Consider the following 21,082-nt stretch of genomic DNA (forward strand, 5'->3'; position numbering starts at 1 on the left):
AGAATTGCTTTGCGTTTGGTTGAAAGAAAGAGATATGAAATCATGCCATCCAGGTGTTACAGATATGTCAGCACAGAAGAGATTGAGGTAACAAGTAACTAACTTTTTCAACTCGGATGACTCTGAAGCCTTACTGGATAATCCGTACCACAATACATCCACCGCTCTCTGCGAGTTGGCCCCAGCCAAAACAAGAAACACAAAATTTGGCATTAAATCCACTAAAAATGGCTCAGTGTGGTGCCAGTGTTGCTGAAACAAACTAGTCTCAACCTTTAATGCAAGTTACACAAGTCTATTTTAACTGAAGATAGCCCCTCTCTAAGAAATACCAGTAAGGCCTCCATAGTGCCACAAAGAGAGCCAAAACATCTTCATTTACAAAATTCATCCTCAAGGTCTGACAGAATAAGAGAAATCTTCAGCATTTTTCAAGAACTGTCTAACCCAGATGCCCAGAAGAACAACCCCTGTGCATCACAACAATATTGTGACAAACTTCTGGATTTTTTTTGTTCAAAATTAGCACCATCTGTGATTCTTCACAACCCTGTACCATCTAACTGTCATTCTCCACACTTCCCTCTATGCCTCAATCCATTTTCATGAGCCCCAGACTGTTGGAGGCTGATGAGGAGCTGAAACTGGCCTCTAAGGCAAACAGATTTACCTTGGCTATGTAACCAAGTCCAGCCTTCATGTGTTAAACAATTCTCGCCTTGCTCCTTAGTGGTGTTATAAACTTGATAACACATCACTGTCCCATGAAGTCATTATTGTCCTTGTAAAATATGCCGCAATGATCCGCTCTTGTAACAAACATTCCACAGATCTAAAGATCTTGGCAAATAATGAAGCTATCTCCAACATATTTTCCCTCACCAAGGTTATGAAAGGGAAATTCTTTACAATTCTAAGAGTATGTGGAACAGAACCATTGCCTCCATGATCTCTAGTCAGGATTTTGTCCTACCAGGGGCACACAATTTGCTGCAGCCACTATCATAGAAGCTCTCATCCTTTCCTTGGAAGAGGACGAAAAAAACAGCCTTTATTCTTCTTACCCCCTCTAATGCCTATGAAACTGAGGACCACAAAATCCTCCTGGTAGGGCTGAAAAATTGGGCAGGCATGTTTTGGAACTGCCTTAGCTTGGGTCTAATCCTTATTTTCTAACAAAACTCAAAAGATAAGAATTGGCTCAGTGGAATCATCTTCATGAGGCGTATGACAGCGATCACCGCTCTTCAGTCCATGCTCTTTAGTACCCACATGCTAAACTAGTATGAAGGTTTAATGTAACTCCTAGAGGAATTGCTATGTTTCTTAATTTGTATAGTACTTGGCTGCCAGATGTGTAGATGCACTTGCTTTCGCTGCCTTTAGAATAAATTACCCATAGGCCTGTTCCTAAGGTACAACTGGCAGTGTTGTGAATTCAGTACATGTTAACGTGATGAGACTTTTTGGTGTACATGTACTATGTATGGTTTAACATAACACAAAATAACATAATATAATGCAACATTGTGGTTGTGGTCTATGAGGCCTCCCTCTTTAAGGGTGAAACTGGTTAGGTTTGGGATAGCAAACCTTTTGAAGATGGGATGTGAGATTTAAGAATAGCTTTCTTGAGCCCATCTAGTTCCAGAGACCCTTCCGATAGATGAAAAACACCTAGACCATTGTCATCCTCAACAGCCTGGCTAGAGGACACTGGGGTCTGCTACAAAAAAATGTATGATTCACCACTAGTGTGTTTTTTTTTATTGGAATTCCTACTCTTTCTGTGGGACTTTAATTGAGAATCATACTAGACAAAAGGGAACCCTGCATGTTGCAATTGATGTAACTATGTTGAGAATATCTGTAAAATAATGTCTATTATATTCAAGCTTAAGCAGATTGGTCATTATTGTGTGTTGTATTGTTTTTTTCTGTTTCTGAAACAAGCTGGTGGCACTATTCCAGCACCAACACTGCAGTAGTCGACCAGTTTATGCACTGAAAAGGCCTGTTCTGTTTATTATAGAGGTTGCAAAGCCCCTGATAAATCTTGTAGGATGGGGGACTATGCCCTGTCCCATGGCTGTATTTTTGAAGGTCCCTGACTGTATGGCCAGTGTGGCAACCTGCTCCCTATTTTGTCATTGTGGCAGACTCAGTATGTTTTCTACTGCAGGATACCTGTGCCATGAGTCTCTTGAGAAGATCTTAACATGATTATGTTACACACCAACAGATTGCAAAACTCTGTTGGGTCACAGCAGTTCCCCAAAAATGTTACTCCTTTTTGGTGGGTGTCCATTGTCCCCATGACTAGCCCTTGATAGTACTGTCGGAGGCAGCTGATAATTGTAGTGGGGTATCTGCCTTTACAGCTGGCCCTCCATGGAAAAAATGATGAGGATGACTGGTCCATTGACGTGCACGAACGGTGGTATGCACATGTTTAGGCCCCGCAGTTGTATGTAGTCACCAAGGTTGTGTTGTGTTCCATACTGTATAGGGTTAATGCTGCTGTCTCTCCTCATTGCATGACCCTCTACGCTGTTTCTCCAATCACACATAGCCTAAAGAATGCTATCTAAAGCCATGTGCAAATGTCTAGCATTAATCATTATCCTAGAGAAAGAAGCTGAAAGGTTTTTGTATTTCTCATAGGACCTGAATAATGGCAGTTCTAGCATATGAGGCCTGTGGCCTGACAAGAGCAACACATAAATAGTGCAGCGGTCCAGAGGCAGACCCACAACAACACAAAACATAGAGAGAAGTTAGTTACCTGCCCATCCCTTACATACTGTGCTTTGCGCTGCTGGCCAGAGTAGTTGACTAGGAGCAGCACAGAAAGTGAAAATGGTAGTTTTAAATGTAGCTAGTTGCTATGGAGATGTGGGACTCTGAGAGAAAGTGCAGTTTTTCCTCAATAGTCCCTTCAAAGGTTTAGGACCAACACTGAATTTGACTAGACACTTCAGGTCAATTTTAGCACTTACTCATCGCTCGCAGTGCTACAGCCACAAATGCTGCGCTGCGTGAAAAGGAGAGAGGAGGAGAGTGCCATATGACTCTCTCCTTCCCTTCCCTTGCGCCTGCGCTGAAATCAGCCGCCGTGTGCCACAGAGACACCTTTGCGCATAGTGCAAGGATGTCTCTGTGCGTCTAGTATTGGTTTTGTACTCGGAGGTTACACTTCCAGTACAAATCCTATGCATAGACTGACTTTGTATGTGTGCTGTAAAGTGTAGCACACGTACAGTCGGAAAAGGAAGGAGAAATTAAAGCGTTTCTCCTTCGTTGCGCCTTCTTCAAAAGGGCACAGTTTACTGATGCTAAACCCGGTCTACTTTATTTAGCAAATAGGTTTTAGTGTCAGAAATCTTGAGTGGTTGCATGGGGACTCCCATACTCCACCCATGGTATGACCCCTTGGTGCTAAGTAATGCAAAGCAGCAATATGTGCTGCTTCGTGTTATTTTCATGTTATTTCCAGCTTTAAACAAGTTTAGCGCTTGTAAGTAAGAAGGAAAAAATTATTTTGCTCCTATTCGCATCACTTTTGACACAACTGTGGAGTAAAGTCTTAGTAAATCTCCTTCGAGTATAATATTTTGTACTGTTCTGTTGTGAGCATGAGTCAGAGTTTATAACCTTATTGTGAGGAAGTTTGAGGAGTCTGGGAACCTGCAATTGCTGCACAACTCAATGTGCATTCTCCTTGCAAGCGACCCAAAGCCCATTGATTTACTCTGCTGTTGCTGCAAAAAAGCAGAGCAGTGAAAACTGATGTCCATGCGAGGAAAATATACTGGTACTCTGTATTACCATACAGCTTCTTTCAGGTAGTGTTGATGACTGTGTGAGACCTATGTGCCACATCGCTTTATGCTTTTCTATGTGAGAAATCAATGTGTTTTGAGGTCTACATCCTGTATTACCATGTGCCTTGCTTTGTGTGGTGCTGATATCCAGGTGAAGGTTGTGTGTCTGCACCCTACTTTGCTATTCATCTTTCTTTTGCACTGATATCTGTTTCAGATCTGTGTGCCTTCAGCCTTCATTGCAATGTGCCTTCCTTTGGTGGCATTTGTGTCCCTGTGAGGCCGAGTGCCTGCACCTTGCAATTGTGTCAAAAAAATGTCTTCAAGTACCATAGATATCCGCAATTATTTATGTGGGCCTGTCCTCTGCATGGCCATGCAACTTGTCTTGATCTGACAGTAGTGCCCTTGTGCGACCTTGATTCCGCACCACCAGCCTTCCCGCTGTGAACATTTCCCTGTGAACACTGGTCTTGTGCAGCAAGGTCCATACATATCAGCACTACCACTTACGAACTTCCCACTGCAACCTGGAGCTTCTGCTTCTTCCCCGGCAGCCAGCAGTCTCAGACAGCTCAGCCATTGCTGACTACCATTGGTTAGACAGCACGGTTCCTATATGTGGCTCCAGTGCAACTGTGCACAAGATGTTTCAAGAGAAGTGAGTCAGGTCAGTGTCAAGCTCTGCCAGCCAAAACGCTCAATTCAGACACTGCTCTTGTATATAGAGTTGGCTTCTTCCTTCTTACCGGATCCCCTTATAAGTGTCCACAAACAAATTAAGGGGAGTGGAAAGGTGCTGTAGAGCATGAGCTGACCCTCCTCTGACACAGAACTTTACACACACCATAGCGCCCAACTCAATTGGATCAATCTAAGTACCCTCCCGTTGACCTAAGGAAAAAAGAATACTTTTGCCTTAAAGAAATCTCACTCACCAGGGGTACCCCTTGGTGGCATGCTTCCTCATAGAGTTCCTTCTCGTTCCGTTGCTGAACAGGGTGTGCTACAACCTATGAGATGCACTGGATCACTTTATTGGAAAAAGAATAGGGTAGTGAGTGGGGTTAGAGTTATTCTTTAAAAATACCTGCCTGATAGCTCTAACGTTTTAATCTGGGTGGCAGCCAGCATGATTAAAAACTGGAAAAGTTAGGAAGTCCCAGGTTCGAGTTACCACTACATCCTCTTTGGGTCAACAAGTGTCTGCCTTTTATGTTCCCAAATGCTCGTGGCTTTCATCAGGACTGAATATACTACCACAATCTACACCTGCTCTACCTATTCCATAATGCTGATATAACTGGTGAATTTACCATACATACATCAAGCACTCCTTACATTGGAACCAATGCCATCCTTAAATTATATGCTTGCATGCATTTCACTGGATTCTCATGAGTCATCGAGTCCGGGATATGCCATTTGATGGACATGGGCTATTTGGTGAGAATACTGATATGCCTTGGAGATATTTATAGACTGCAGAGCTACAACCCACTGTGGGTGTTTCCCTTCTTTACCAGCTCTATCTACTACACAGTAAGTACAGTGGATACTCAAGGGGTCCTGCATATCGCCACTGACAATCCTCTCAGCCTATTTAGCAACCCAAAGAGACTTTTCCTGGTGGTGGAGGTAAGTGAGGTTCCAAAGGATGAAGCCAAGAATAGCAGCAACACTTTCCATCCTTCTGTTATGCAGGCACTGTTGTGAACCTCTTTAGTTCACCCTCCAGTCTAAGGTTGAGAACTGGTGTGTGATCAATATTGTACAAGAGGCAGTGATAGTGGACTTCCTGCCACCTGTGAATGATAGGGTCTAAGATTAATTTTAAACATTTGACTCCAGATGTTCTTATTCAAGAAAGAGAAGATGAAAAGCTTGTTCAGGTTCTGCAGGTCTTGGATATCAAAGAGAAGATGGTGTCCCTGGACTAGAAGGCCATGTATTTTCATGTCTAGATCTAAAGTCCAATCAAAAAAATCAAATGGGGAGTGGGTCACTTGACCTGAAAAGCCAGGGTTTGCAATATTCGTACAATGTACCGATAAAAAACCCTCCTTCACCTTAACAGGTTGGAAAAAGCGGTATATCTTGATTCTCCGCTCTGTTGTTAACAACGTGACAGCATCATCATAGGGTTAGTTATGTGCTTCCTCCACCTGGAGGTTGACCCACTGGTTATTTCAGTAGTGATCTAGAGATAAGTGATTGTGTTCGGTGAAGTGAAGTGAAATGTTCTAAAAATCTCGTATAGCCAGAACGTGCTTTTTAATCAGACTGGATTCGAGATGATTAAATTGTCTTGGTGTGCACAGGAAGACTAATTATGGTCTAATGCACTGTGGGGTGTCCGTAAAAAGGTCGACATGTTTCAGCCCTTTGAGTTGCCCCTAGGGGTCACATGGGCTTTCTTCAGGACCTAAAAAGTGATGGGGGGCCCTCTGTTATTAGGGTCTCCAGTGAAAAGGTGGAAATAGGTTACTCCACCTGTATTTGTTCAATTAGAACCTATATTAATAGAAAAAGGGGGAGGGAAAAGTAAAAAGAAAGAAGAAAACATTCCTTGTTATGTTCTTAGTTATGCTATGTTAATGCTAATAGGATAAAAGCATCAAACAATGCAACAACTAAAAAATGGCAATTCTTTTACAGCAGTTATTTTCACTCTGTTATGGCAAACTATACCCTCATTTTGCAAGTTCAGATATAACAGTTAAATCCATTTTGTCATATTGAGGCGAGTGCCCAGGGAGATAACTATGTACGAGTATTTGCGGTGTTACATCCTGAAAAAAATCATCATCTTCGAGAATATTAATCGAAATGATTATGGTAACGTGGCCATAAGTATGTGGCCACGTACAGTTTAACATTGTGGCAGTTAGTTACAGAGAGATCAGCGTCTCACAGAATTAGAAAAGAGCGTGATGGCATAGTGATAATTCATAGGGATAAAGGGTTCAAACTGGGGTTATGGTTGCAGTTCCCCGCCTCTTTCCCTAATAATAGTGGCAATGTCGATATGTAGACACCAGATACAATAATGTTAGTTAGCATATGGTGAAAGATTTACGATGTAGTCTGTGACATAGTCATCAAAAAATGCGTTAATACGACTATGCGTAGGCTTCATTGTCTCTTGTCTGCCATTAATTCTGGAGTTTGTACGGCGTGCGGTACCGTGAAATATGGTTAGTCACAGCGTGTTATTGCAAAATAGATACAAATGGCATATTAGCAATGATGCGTAATGTATTTTATTGCAGCCCCCTATTCACTACAAATAGTAATACCCATCTCAGTTAGCGTGTTATAGTGGGGTATTACGGAAGCCGTTATGCTCTATATAGGCTTAACTGTTTAGGAATTCATATGGCGTGCGATGCAGTGAGGAAATATTAGTCATAACGCGTTTGTGAATACACATAAGTGCGGCATGCTAGTAATGATGCGTAATATATACTTCAGCAGCCAATCTTCAAAGTCAGCTGTACCTTTAATACCCGGTTTCGGGCTTCATCGGGTATTACGGAAGCCATCTCCGCTCTTGGAATAATGGGAGAAAGTACTCGTAAAAAGCATTATTCAGTGATACGGTACGGTTTAGTCGGCGTCCTCGTGTTCTGCTCGTATACCTCTGTGGCATTGTGGCACGACTTGTGCTGGCTCTTCCTCTTGTGACCCGGTTCTATTCCGGGTGCAGCTTAGTGGGGTTAAAATAGAGTATTCATGGAGAGAGAAAGAGGACTAACTCTGGGGTCATATTTTCCTTATTCTTGAGTGAGGCTAAAAGATATCTATAATCAGTAAATGCGGGATGTAAATGAAGAATTCTGCATTAAGGAAGGAATGGAATTATAAGATATATGTATCATGTATGTATGCCTCATAGATGTTGTATTTTCAGATCTCAAATAACCGTGGCACAGTTACTGATTTATTGTTTGATACTGAGCCACGGAATATTATCATTCAGCCGGTGTACATTTATTTTTAGACGGTGGACCCATCTCTGCTCTTTCTCAAAGAGTACCTGTTATACATTGTGGTTTTTAGTCGTCAAGGTCTCTAGGATTACCCATTGTAGATCGGGGACTGTATGTCTTTTTTCCAGGAAGTGACTACTCATTTTAGTAGTACTTTTCTTGCACTTCACATTGCTCCTGTACTCGCATATTCTCTCACCACTCCTTGACCATCCCTGCGGTTGTCCTGCTAAGGAATTACAAAAGGATTAGATCAGTGACGGCTGGCATCTACGGGGAGATGCGCATGCACAAAATAAAATAAAAATTTATAAAAACGTACCTGAACGCAACGTCCTCCGCTCCTGTCCTCTTCTCACCACCGTAACTGAATTTGTGCAACTCCCTTGACCAATCATGGTGCTGCTCTCTTGCAGCATGAGAGCAGCACCCTGATTGGAGGGAGGCACATTCACTCGGCGCTCCACAGCGCTCTGGAGGCCTGCACTTGCTGTAACCAAGCTGCCTTAAGCTGGGTTAGAGATGTTTAAAGTGTGCAAGTATGGCTGGCCGTCGGAAGACAGTCGGCCAAAAAGACATGCACACCTTAAACAAGTGCATAGACAGCCCACCCTCCCTACTGCTGTCACTCAGCAGCAACAGCAGCCTGCCCCCATCCTGACACTCTGTTACGGACAGGGATGAAAAATAAATTGCAATAAATTAGCTGCCTCTGAATTTGATATTAAGCCCAGGCAGTAGGTGAGTACAAATTTAGGGCCTGATCTTACCACCCTCTTTGGCAAAAGTTTTGATTTTAAAAGCGGAGAGGAAGATTGCACCTGCCTCCTGTAAATCCCTGCTCCAAAGACGTATGCAAAACTGGTCACACCAGTTCCCAGACCGTAGCCACCTTCACCTTCGAAGCCTACAGCCCTGAGGAGAACAGTTGTCTGCTGAGGAGAGAAACTGATCTCTGCAGGAGCTGCAAGTGCAGAGGGTCTCAGAAGGTGTAGCACCTAGTGGAAGCATTGGTCTGAGTAGGCAGGATTTGCAAGGAACACAGGGCTTTCTTGAGCCGGCTGTGTGAAGATACTCGGTGTGCTAAGGACAGCTACGCAGAGGGAGACCTTTCCTTTAAGGAGCTAGAGTCTAAGGCTGAGAAGAGATTGCCACGGGGAATCAAGTAGGCAGCTCTGAGTCTGGCAGCCGGTGTGCTGAAATCATCTCGAGGTCAAAGGAGAGAACCACGTGGGAAATGTTAGAACACTGAGCTGGTATCTGGAGGAAACAATCTTGATGAATTCAAATTAAAAAGAACATTCACCACACATGTGCACTGGTGGACACTCTGCAGTTATCAAGGTCTGACTCTCCCCTGGACCACTATCCTGCGGGAGGCAATGGGGCCCCCAAGAGTTGCTGGTGAACATCTGTAGCGCTCTTCCGTCCTCGAAGTTGCAGCTTTTTGATTGACTGACATTCTTGACATTTGCTATAAAAAATGGCTTTCCAACGCCCTGCATTATTTCCAATGGAATTCACTTTTTGAATGCTATACCCAGTGCTTTGTTCATTATTTGTGCTATTTTCCTAAATTAACTATTTATCTTTTTACTTACTAGATGCGAACATTCAAAATTCTTTGGTCCTGCCATTCAATTGCTGTGTGGTAGCTTGTTGCACACACTGCACACATTTTCTTCAGGGATGTCCTTAGTGCTTTGTCTTGCTACCAGAGGTCAGCAAAAGTACCCTTGGTGAAACCTTATTACCGCTGGGGACTAACCAGTTGGGCAGTGAGGGGGCTCACATCATGACAATGGCTTATCTATATTTCCTACAGAAGGATGTCTGGAAAAATGCCTGCACAAAATCCGCATTTTCTATTCGGGGGATAGTCGAGCTTTGCTGAGCTTTGAAGCTCCCAGGGTCCAAACGTAAGTCGGTCATCCATTTCAGGTTTTCTTCTTTGCATTATGGTACTTGTAGTCCTGAATTTATAATGGGATCGACTGGACCACTAGTACCAGATTTAAAAGAAGAAGCCTGGATTGGATGAGCTACTTGGGCATGGACCTGAAAAGCCTGTCCTTGTCCCAAGATTGTCAGAAGTGCATTCCGGCACAAAAGACCTGACCGGGCAGCATTCGTAGCACCAAGAGTGAAAGGTGAAGAGGAAACTCTGGGGTCCCAACAGGAGTGTCTGGTTGTCAGAGCGGAGAGTGTGGATGCACTTGTGGGGGTCGATTTGCTGTGTTATGGAAGCAATGGCTGCGAACTGTACCAAGGATACACACACAACAAAGATTATAAATTCAAACACATCAGAATGTCATGCTTTCATGAACAATCAAAGATGGAAAATAATGAATCTCGCTTTCTTTAGGGGGCCTCAAGTTCTGAAGTTGATGATGTGCTCAAGAGGAGGTCCATTGAGTTAAGAAGATCCACCAACCCCACCATAGGCTAACTCCAGCCTGCCTTGCTGTGGTGAGTGACATGTACCAGCCCTGAATACCCTTATGTGTTTGTTTATGTTGTCGTGGTAATGATTCGACTTTCAAAACGTTTACTGTAAAAAGAAATGACAAGTATGTGTTGTGATATAAATGAAAGCAATTGGACTTGACTACCTGTGCAGCATGAGTTCTACAATAGAGAAATATGTGGGCGAGTTTGTAAAGTCAAGGGATCAGTGCAGTATTTGCATAGTCCACTTACACTCCGGGCCCAAGTGCGCACTGGTAGTTCAATAAGAATCACACACGAAAACAGGTAATATTTGGATGTATGAATTAAAATCTCCAGCAGTCTTTATTTTCTTTTTAACGAGGAGCCTCGTCCCCGTGAAGTATTTCTAATCGGAATAAGTTGTCAATTGCTAACAGCTTTGAACGGTCTCAGCACCCAGAGGCGAATGGTCTGTACCAGTGCTGCGACAAAGCAGGCATGCACGCTGAGAGCCGTGCCATGTCTGCGTGAAGTCCCACTGATATTAACTTTAATTGGCACTACGTGAGGTTTTTGCTGCTTTTGGACCTTACTCCGAAGCCTACGGGTGGTCAGAAGAAGAGAGGTGGGGGCATATTTTTCAAAGGTTTTGTGTCTCCCTTGCACCGCGCAAAGGGCAACGCAAAACCTAGAATGAGATTTACCAAACCACACCAGGCCGCCTTGCGTGGACCTGCGTAACTTGGTAAATCTGGAGTAACACAAGGCAGCACAAGTCGCTGCCTTCCATTACTCTGCCCCGGTAGGCGATCTATGGGTAGAGCGTGAGTGTTCCCACGCATACACCCATGGATTTTGGGACATTCCCAGATTTACAGTTAGTGGTAGACCTGTGAATGCATCGAAATGCTAACCTTTTCCAGGGGAGGTGTAACAAGGAGAAATGTCTTTATTACTCCTCGTTTTTAGGTCGAGCCTATACCGGGCTTGCGCTGTCAGGTGATCTGTTATAGGTACTTTGTGGGGACTCGACTCCTCCCAGGCTTTGGATTGGGTTTTGTCTGTGTCCCTAAAAAATCGTAGCCTGCAAATGGCTAATGGTGGGCGCAAGTCCCACCTTTTTTTTTTTAGAGTTCACTCCCTTGGAATTTTGCCACGGGATTGAGCAGCAGCGCACATGGTGGTGGCTGCTGCGGCGGGACGCACACCTGTGCTCCGACAGCTTGAGCGCCACGACTTCAGGTGCAGCTGTTTTGCTTTCCGCCTGCCCATACGTCCTTCATAAAAAAGATTTGTTTTCTTAATACTGGTTCTACGTATGCATATCCAGCAAGCATCCTATAATACTGGTAAGAGCTTAGTAGGTTCATGCACTTACTGTTATTAAAAACTGTGGATAATCTGCTGGTGAAGTTTCTTTGAATCTTCATGAATTAACTTCCTCACATTACTGCACAAAGTTACAGCAATTGATTGAAACGTGCTCCTCCCTGATATCCCCCAATCCGTACCCTTCAGGTTTTTACTGGCCACAGTTTTGTTTACCTTGGACGCAGGCGCCAGGAAGTTCCTGTGCGTTGTTTTCCTGACATACTTGCCTTTCTTGTTTGCCAATAGCAGGGATTCCACGTCACTGACAGTGGACGTCAGGGGGAAAACTGGCCAGTTGTTTAATGTTTTCAGTTTGCCGCTGGCGCAGGGTGGTTCTTCCGCCTGGCCAGTGGCGTAGCTAGAGCTTCTGGCGCCCGGGACTATCCCTCAGATTGCCGCCCATTGCTGGGGACTGGGGAAAAAGGACAGCGAGCAGCGGGGGTGGATTGGCAGGGTCTAAGTTACAAGAGCAACTCTCTACTCCACTGCAGGTGAAAGCAAAGGTCGGAGCGGAGGTGCTGCGTGGGTCTACCCACTATTTTCACAGGGCGAACGCCGTCCACCCTGCCAAGAAGTTCGGCCACACAGAAATATGCTGAACTTGTCCCGGTGTCATTGCGCTCCTTCTGGCCAAGAGAGCAATAACCACAAGATGGAAAGCTACTAGGGCCCCGTCCCTACAGGACTGGCACACGGAATTGTTGAGGTGGGGTAAGGCGGAGGGGGCTGAACTAAAACTAGAGGAATATAGAGGCCTACGAAAAAACACTGATTTTGTTGAGCTGGAATGCAATGATAGAGGAATACGCTGCAATAGACATTTTGTCTTACTGAGGCGGGCTCGGAATATTGCATGGGGGTTTGCTCAACAGCTGTGGGACACATGGGCTCCTCACAATCCTTGTGGGTTATACTGTGTAAGTTAGCAGGACTGTATAGTTGCCTATGTTAGTCTTTGGAATTAAGACACACACAACTGCAGATATAGAAAATGTGCAAATACTACTGTTAGATATTTATGGGCAAGCATGCGGGAAGGGGAGGGGGGGGGCTTGGGTAAGAGTTTTTGTTAGAATATTATAACTGTATTAGATCCTGATAGATTTGACTAATTATTACATGTTTGGCTGGACTCCTGGTGTAGACGAAAATGCTGAAAACTTAACGTATTTGATAGCCGTTGAAATGCATATTCACGATATTAGACCACTGAGTGACGTCATACAGGGATCATCATGGATGTCTGACACTCTTAATATGTGTTATCCTAAATTGGTTGAAAACATGTGAACTATGCCATGTACTTCTATGTCCATATACCGCTATACGATGTCTGGCTCACTGTTATGTGAAATCAATAAAAACAAATAAATATATATATTTTTTAAATAAATAGAAAGGGGGCCAACCGTTTAATGTAGTCCATCATGGCTCTTGTATGGTAGAATCCTTACCCATCAATACAGCATATACCATCAGATTTCAAATCCTGTACACTCTCAAATGGTTATGAGCAGTAGACCCTCTATGTGTGCTCTTAGAAATGTAACTCCAGAGTTTCCAGCATCTGCTTGAAAGCAGTGCTTAATTTGAGCAGGTGGTTTCCGGTGCTGGCTTAACTGTCAACACGGTGCTTGTGACAGCCTGCCACAATTTGGTGCTGTCTGGATAATTTAGAGATGACCACAACAACAGTTAATTATTAAATCAATATACATTAAAATGACTTTTACCTGCCGCCCAAGCCATTTTTATGGCTTTGGGGCCTGAATTAGTCTGAATTGTCACACTTGTAGGAGTGTGATGGTCATTATCATTCACAGCACTTTCATTGGCAGCACAGCAGGGGCAATGTGTGGTGCAAGCTGCAGTGGCCTCCTGATGAGAGCCCTGCCACTTATTTTGTTTACAAATTAAGCACTGCTTGAAAGCAAACCTCACGCTGGCGATAGCTCACCATTTGCCATCACTTTGGCAAAAAAGGCCTAGTTTTAGTCTTCGTCTGTCACAAGCTCCAAACATGGCACACAGGGACAAGAGTACAATGTGCAATACGATCACAAACGTCTGCCCTCCGTCATATCTTCTCCGATGCCAGCCCACGCTGTGAGGATGAAGAACCTTCTGCAAGAGGATATACGTTTTGTCAAATCCATTTAATCCTGCCTAAATATTTGCAGTTCGCCGACTAAATCGGATGTTATCCCATAGTCTGAGACCGCATAGTTTCCCACTGTGCCTCCACTAGGTTCTAAAATTCAAAGTTTAGTAATGAGGCCGCCGCGGCAGCGATTGTCAAGGCACTCCAAAGGCATGCTTCGACTGTATCAGAAGGGGACGGAGTGTCGGATTACGGTCTGTTAAAATAAAAAGATGTATTCGGAAGGATGGGCCCGTTCTGATTGTTCGTGCTGGTGTGTTGTTACAGTCGCCCAACAGATGCATTGTGCCGTCGCGGATACATTGCATTAAATAACCCCTTGCACATTTCACATAATCCTGCTCATCGAAAACGTCTAAAATTGCCTCGAGTCTGTGCGTGCTTATAATAATCAGTGTCCTGCCATCGCAAATACAAGTCTGAGGTGTCCTAATGAAAAAATATATTGTATGCTCAACACGGTATGACAATTATGACGCGGTAAAGGCCTTTCTGGTTTCAGTTCGCGGTGCCAGCCGGTCATATGTTTTTGTTTGGTTTCATTATGTAAAGAGCATTAAGTGCTTTCTCGTGTTTTACAGAGGAGCCTTGGCACCTCGACAATAACGCTAGCCTTGTGGAGGTCCCAGGCGCCGTGGCGTCAGGGGTTTCATTCAACTCGGAAAAGGGAAGCATGCCGTGCTGTGAAATAACAGTCTTAAAATCCAAAAGACCGAAATCACAAATTACTACTTTTTGGGTGGGTAGGATGTAACACACCCTTTTTTAGTCTCCATAACACAACCCTCGCCTCCATGTTCCAATAGCATTCCCTCCTACTGGCCTTCAACGTCAAAGTGCTTTACATTTTTTTCATTCACATATTTTCACATTAATTTGGTAAAGCTTATTTAGGTCCATTGTACTGCCCTCTTGCACCTTTTACACACTTTGGCATTACCAATCATAATTGTTTTAATGATGTGCCGGGAGCACAGATCATTTGGAACATTCTTGCCAGCAAGGACTCTTATCTTACGCCCCTCTCTAACTTCCAGGGCAGCTAAGCACACACTTACTTGAAAAGAAATTGCAGACGTGACATCTCGAGAGCAGCTCCGTTTTCATGAGATGCCGTCCGCCTGGCTCGCCTCTCTCTCCCTGTTGTGACCTGCCGCCCACATCAGGCTCGTTCTGACAGGCTGGTTCAGCTACACGGGCCATTATGGTGGGACAGGCTGGGTCGTCGGGTGCGCGTCATGCAGCGGTCCACCGGATTCATTACCTCACTGGCTGTGAGCTCATTAACAGAAGCTACGAGCCATTTCCGACTTCAGCTGCTGCCCATGAGCTCACGAAAGTGAAAGCAGTGTCTCTCTTTGACTCGAGAGTTGACTCGAGGCGTCACTTCAGCAGCGCATGGGCTGGCCAAAAACAGATGCCCAGGGCCGTCATTGGTAGCGCTTTCGCGCGCTACAAGATTGACGGCCCTGGGACCCACATGCATGGTACGCTGGGCGGCGCACCGGTGCCACACCACCACTACACTAGGTGGTGCAGGATTGGCCTCCAAGCAGGTGCGCTTGCACTTTCTACTCGTGTGGTGTACTGGCTGCTCAGCAACAGCCGCCGCACATGTGCCCGCCGCCTCCATAATAGTGCCGCCTGGGGCGGACCGCCCCCTCCGCCCCCCCCTAGCTACGCCAGTGCGCCTGGCCACTGTTATTCACTGGATTTGTGGCAATGTCAGCTCGACGAGGGAACCCGGAGGAGGAGACTGGAGGACAACAGGCATAAAGTATGCACAGCACCTGCTTATAACCATTTGTTTGCTGGGTCATTCGCGAACAGGTAATTTTTGTGTGAGTCAGTTCATTAAGACAGTTCTTCTTTGCGCTTTGTGTGCCAAGAACATTGCTAGTGGGTATTCACATATTTTTCTTTTGCTCCTACAAATTTATAGACGGAGCTCCATAAAATGATGAACTCCCTAGTGAGTGCCACAGGCTTATGTTGAAAAGCAACAATGCCTTGCTGCGATTTCCTTTTTTTTTTTTTACTCTTTCAATAGTGTTCTTTAGAGGTGCCGACTGCCTCCAGCGCTCACCGGGACCATCAGGTAAATGAAACCCCTACACACAAGCGTTTGCTTACCCACTACGAGGTTCTGACCCCGCCCCTTTGATAGGTACACAAAGGTCTGCTTGCACAATCAAGGTTAGCCTTGAACATTGGAGACCAATTAACTACTCTTATATGCCAATCATGTTTCTACATTGCCAACCAGCTGGAGCGTTTGTGGTTGTAATGCCACGGTTTACTGCTGATGGTGCGGGTGGACTTGCATTCCTGCCCCTTCTGGAAACTTATGTGGCACCTCCGGTCGATCTCTGGCTCGACAGCTAAGCCCATTCTTGCAAAATCAGCTGCAGGCATGTTCGGGTGTCTGGTAGCCGGAACACTGGTGAGAGACCATTATGTGGTGAGGATTATAGGACGGGGTTTATATATCCAACAGTGACAAGTGAACAACAGTGACAAGCGCTGAGTGCACAACCAACTCAGACACCTAGATACTGACTGTACAGCAGCACAGCCACGATAAGAAACACTAACTTGTCCAACATCACACTGCTGTTATCAGGTAGACTTTTTGATAGTAGTTGGTTCACAAACGGCTGTGGGCTTACTGGCAGCTGTAGTTTCACTTTCCTATTAAACACGTTAGTGTGCAAGTCACAGCGTGCTTAATTTAATCCAGTGGGTTTAACACTATGACTAGGTAGCTAATCGGCACCTAAAACATAATCCCTGTGGGCTTTTTCACAGCAAAGCAGCCATTGGCTGACTCTATAAAAGCATTAACGGGACCAAAACGCACGTCAGGCCAAAAACGGAATGGCTAAATATTAGCTTCACTAACAAGTGACAGCAGACCACGCTTGAACTTCACTGGCACACTGATCACAACTCATTGCACAAGAATCCAAAGACTAGAACTCCCAGAGTGCATCGGGTTGTTAAATGTTAAATGCAAGCCCAGCACTGAAGGCATGGTGCAGTGTCAACATGGGGCGATTTGGGAACCCCACCCAGTGGCAGAGGCCAGCAGTTTCATCACTTCTCCGCATGCCATTCATGGGGCTTGAGCTACGTAGGCTCGGGAGCACTCTCAGGGAATGTCACTGACCTTGTGGATAATTGCCAAGAAGTGAGCTGGAATGCTGCACAGGGTGCGCAAAGTTCACCTGTGCTAATACAGTTTCACTGCTGACAAGGAGTGAAGGAAAGGATCAGAGCCAGACTGAGAGAAACAACTGTGTACAAGGTGAGGCGTGCATTGCTGGTGAAACTCCAAAGTCACCACATTATAACAACTATAGCACCGTTTACAAATAACATTACGTATGGGGCCCTGGGAGCACCCTTGCAGACTGATGGGGAAATCAATATTGGCAATTGGCGGGGGCATGGCTTGCAGCCCAGATTAATGGCCACAACCTAGTTAAGCTCCGGCTAGCGCAAGAACATCCCGCATGAATCCGGACATTTATCCGATGCAAAACTTGCACCCAAGACCCTTGTCTGACATCGGAGCGCTGAAGGACTGCACGGATTTAATTTGGAACAAATCCGACGCTGTGCTGCCAATCTGCGGGCGCGAGGAGAAGAGCGGCCTGCAGCCATGCACGGAGCCGCGGCCTCGCGTGATCAGACGAGCCACGGCCCGTCTGGCCCGAAGCTACGGCGGGGTGGCGGTAGGAGACAGGAGGTGCTGCATTGCTGGAAGGGTAGCGCGTGAGCGGCTGCTTTGTATACGGCCTTTAGACGCCAGGAGGGGCCTCGCGGGCCACGCCAACACAACGAGGGTACTGGACACTGGGAGACGCCCGGCTAAGATCTGCAGTCCCCGCCTGACAGGCCCTCTCATCTACGAGTGGGAGGGAACCGGTTGAGTTCCAGAGCTGGCGGTGCCCCCTCCTCAGCCAAGCCGAGATGCTAAATGACTAAGGCCTCCAGTTGACATTGAGGATGACGAGGCAGTGAGATACGAAGCGCCGGAGGCCCCCGGGGGACTATCTTGGTGATATAAATAGTGAGCCACACAACTGACAGAAAAGGGGCACAGCCTCCAACGTTACGACGCCCAAGTGAGGGGTCCGTACCCCGGGGCGAGCTCCGGTGCAATTCCTGAGGTGCTGAGGGGCCCCGCATAACCTGGCCACGCTGACCAATTCCACTTGGAAGGTATAGAATACCAGGCAGCCTAGCGTCGTTGTTCACTGCGGAGCTCCCGCACCCCCAAAGAAAGGCCAAGTGGGCACGGGTGAGAGAGACCGGAATCTCCCAGCGCAATTCCAGGCTGCCCGCTGCCTCATATCAATACTGCGCCGATACACATGGGGAAGCCTCGTGGCCCGCGTGCCTTTAGGGGCCCCTTGTGTGTGGCTTGAGCGCGTTGCAAAATACTGCAGGCAACGGACATTGGCTCTACTGTTTAGAGAATAACTCAACTCACGTCGGGATCGGAGGCCCCCGCATAATCGTGCAGGAAACCCGACAGGCCGCACAGTGACCCGCGGTCATGTGGCAGGCGGCGGTGAGTACTGCGACATACCTGCATTTTCGCGACGAGGGCCCAATGGGGGTCCGAGGCCAGCAAACGACCCAGCAAGCCAAATTAGATAAGTATGCCTTTTCCAAAGACATGACAGACACGACCTCCCAGCGGATGCACGCGGAGGTCGGTGCCACGCCAGAAGGCCAGCCAGAAGTTACATTGCTTGATATAATGTCCGCCCTGACGAATGTCCAAACAACAGTGGGGTCCATTTCTTCAGATGTCTCATTCCTCCGAGCTGACTTCCAGAAAATGGCCTCTAGAATGACAGAGGTGGAAACTACGACGGCATCTCTCACGAAGGACACAACCAGCCTCCAGCGCCAGGTCCAACAATTGGAAGCTCAAAACCGCCAAATGGCAGCCAAACTGGATGACCAAGAAGGTAGATTGAGACGCAACAACGTCAGTATTACGGGAGTCCCGGAGTCCGAGGGGATGCCAGCCATGGATTTTTACGTAGAGGACCTCATCAAGAATCACCTCCAGCCAAGGGGTCTCTCTGGCTTCTTTTCAGTGGCACGGGCGCACAGAATACCCGGGGGTAAGCCAAAGCTGGGAGCGCCCCCTCGACCGATCCTGGCCAGGATCTTCAATTTTAGAGACTGGGACGCCATCCTCCAAACGGCAAGAGTGGCTCCTCCTCTTCGTATAGGAAACTCCGTCATCTCCTTCTTCCCAGATTATACGGCGGCGGTCACCAAGCAGAGAAGAAGTTTCCTTGAGATCAAGAAAGAACTCCAACGTAGGGAACTTACATACTCCATGCTCTTTCCCGCGAAGCTGCGAGTGGTAGTGGACGGTAAGACTTGGTTCTTCGAGAGGCCGGAGGACGCTCACGACTGGCTGGAGGGATGGCGACAGATCAATAGAGTTAAAAATGGCAATGGACGACAACAACACCACTCTACGGAAGCGACATCACAGGGACGGAGACACATGGAAAGAGGAGAAGAGCAACGCCAAGCGGACACATAAGACTGACAAGCTATGGATGGCAATCGCCGACTTGGCAACGGTGGGACTTTGTAGACTAACCCTTCCTTCGCCCTGGGTTGGGGGGTGTGGCTGCGGCTCGGGTCGCCTGTGGCCGTGCAGACAGGAACATCTCGAAGGCCTACTATTACGATTGAACATTTAACTTCGATGTCATAATTAGCGAAATATCCTGGCTTCTTCAACGTCTTGGAGTGATGGAATGTTCGGAGTGCTCCGGAGGTCCTCTCCCCCCCACACGCAAGTACTGTTCATGGGATTAAAGCGCTCTGCCAAGTTGGGGTGGCGGGTAGTTGGAAATCCGCCTAGCAGGGAGGCAGGGAGGGGGGTGTAAGGGGGGGTTTTTGCTTTGTGTATGGTTAGAGTTTGTACATGCCTTTTTTGTTTAGTGATGTTTGTTTGTACACTGGTACCACACACTTCAAGGTTACACACAGGGAACCCATCAACCTACACACACGATTCAAATGTCGCAAAGTTGTCTCAATGCCTTGAATGACACAGTTCCTGACCCCTCACAATTAAGTCCGGACGACATTCGCAAGCCCTGTCCCCCCCCTCACCCTCCTCTCTTGGAATGTTAACGGACTAGGTAACAAAATTAAGAGAGGGCTGGTATTGCAGTATTTTAAGAGACAAACTCCATCCGTAGTCTTCTTACAGGAAACTCATTTGGTGGGAACCGCCACTAAGGCACTGGATAGGTGGGGGTTCAAAATGATAGTACACTCTGAATTCACTACGGGATCAAGAGGGGTGGGTATATTGTTACGAAAGAGCTGCCCCCTTATAATCAATAGCTCCCAGACGGATGATCAGGGGCGATTTGTGGCACTGTCCTGTCAGTGGGAGGGACGGGCCTATAACCTAGTAGCCGTATATGTCCCCCCTGCGCTCCATAGCTTGGCCCTCCCGGCTCTTGGTAAGTTCCTGCTCACATTGCCACCTTGGGAGTTGGTTGTGGAAGGCGATTTTAACGCTGTTCTGGACACCTCCTGGGATAGGTTGCCACCACGAGACCAGGGGAGCGCCCCCGCATATCTACATGACTTCACGGAAGCTATGGGTCTGGTAGATGTTTGGCGTACATGACACCCCATGACGCGCCAATATACGTATCACTCAGGGGCACACAATAGTTTGTCAAGGATAGATTATATCCTTTCATCCCCGACTAGCCTTGCAGCCATCGCAGAGATCACACACCTCCCTAGAGGTATATCGGATCACTCTCCCTTGTCAGTAACTTACACATCACAATACACAGGACGTAAACGTATCTATCCAATTTATCCTGGGTACTTAAAAGTCCCGAATATCAGGAAACACCTGCGTAAAACCACGACACAGTACTTCCAAGAAAACACACACTCCGTTGCTTCTCCTGGTACTCTATGGGAGGCATAGAAGACGGTTCTGCGAGGGCAGGCAATATCCATAATAACCTCACACAAATGCAACAAGGCGCTACAAGTGCAGGAACTTGAGAGCGCAGTTAGCCTAGCCAAAGAAGAACACACAAGAGCGCAGACAGATGAGACGACGCATAACCTGGACTTGGCAAAGCAAGCATACAAGGACTACACATGGGAGGACGCAAAGGCAAAAGCCCAAAAAACGCAACACACGGTATATGAGATAGGAGACAAGGCCGGTAAGTTGCTAGCCTGGCTCAACAAAAAAGAGCGCGCCAGTCGCTGGGTGG

General features: G+C 46.5%; 1 protein-coding gene across 5 annotated transcripts in view; it reads left to right on the forward strand.

The window, feature by feature from the left end:
* Nucleotides 1-21,082, forward strand: part of SPATA6L (spermatogenesis associated 6 like) — a 497,016-nt gene that overhangs the window by 465,747 nt on the left and 10,187 nt on the right. For all 5 annotated transcript variants that reach the window (XM_085632931.1, XM_085632940.1, XM_085632934.1 and 2 more), the window contains one exon: nt 10,185-10,288. In XM_085632931.1, coding sequence (XP_085489057.1) covers nt 10,185-10,268 — 84 coding nt within the window. In that variant the 3' untranslated portion in view covers nt 10,269-10,288. The remainder of the gene's footprint in view (nt 1-10,184; nt 10,289-21,082) is intronic.

Source organism: Triturus cristatus, chromosome 2_1 (assembly GCF_964204655.1).
Source record: "Triturus cristatus chromosome 2_1, aTriCri1.1, whole genome shotgun sequence".
In the NCBI taxonomy this organism is placed as follows: Eukaryota; Metazoa; Chordata; class Amphibia; order Caudata; family Salamandridae; genus Triturus; species Triturus cristatus.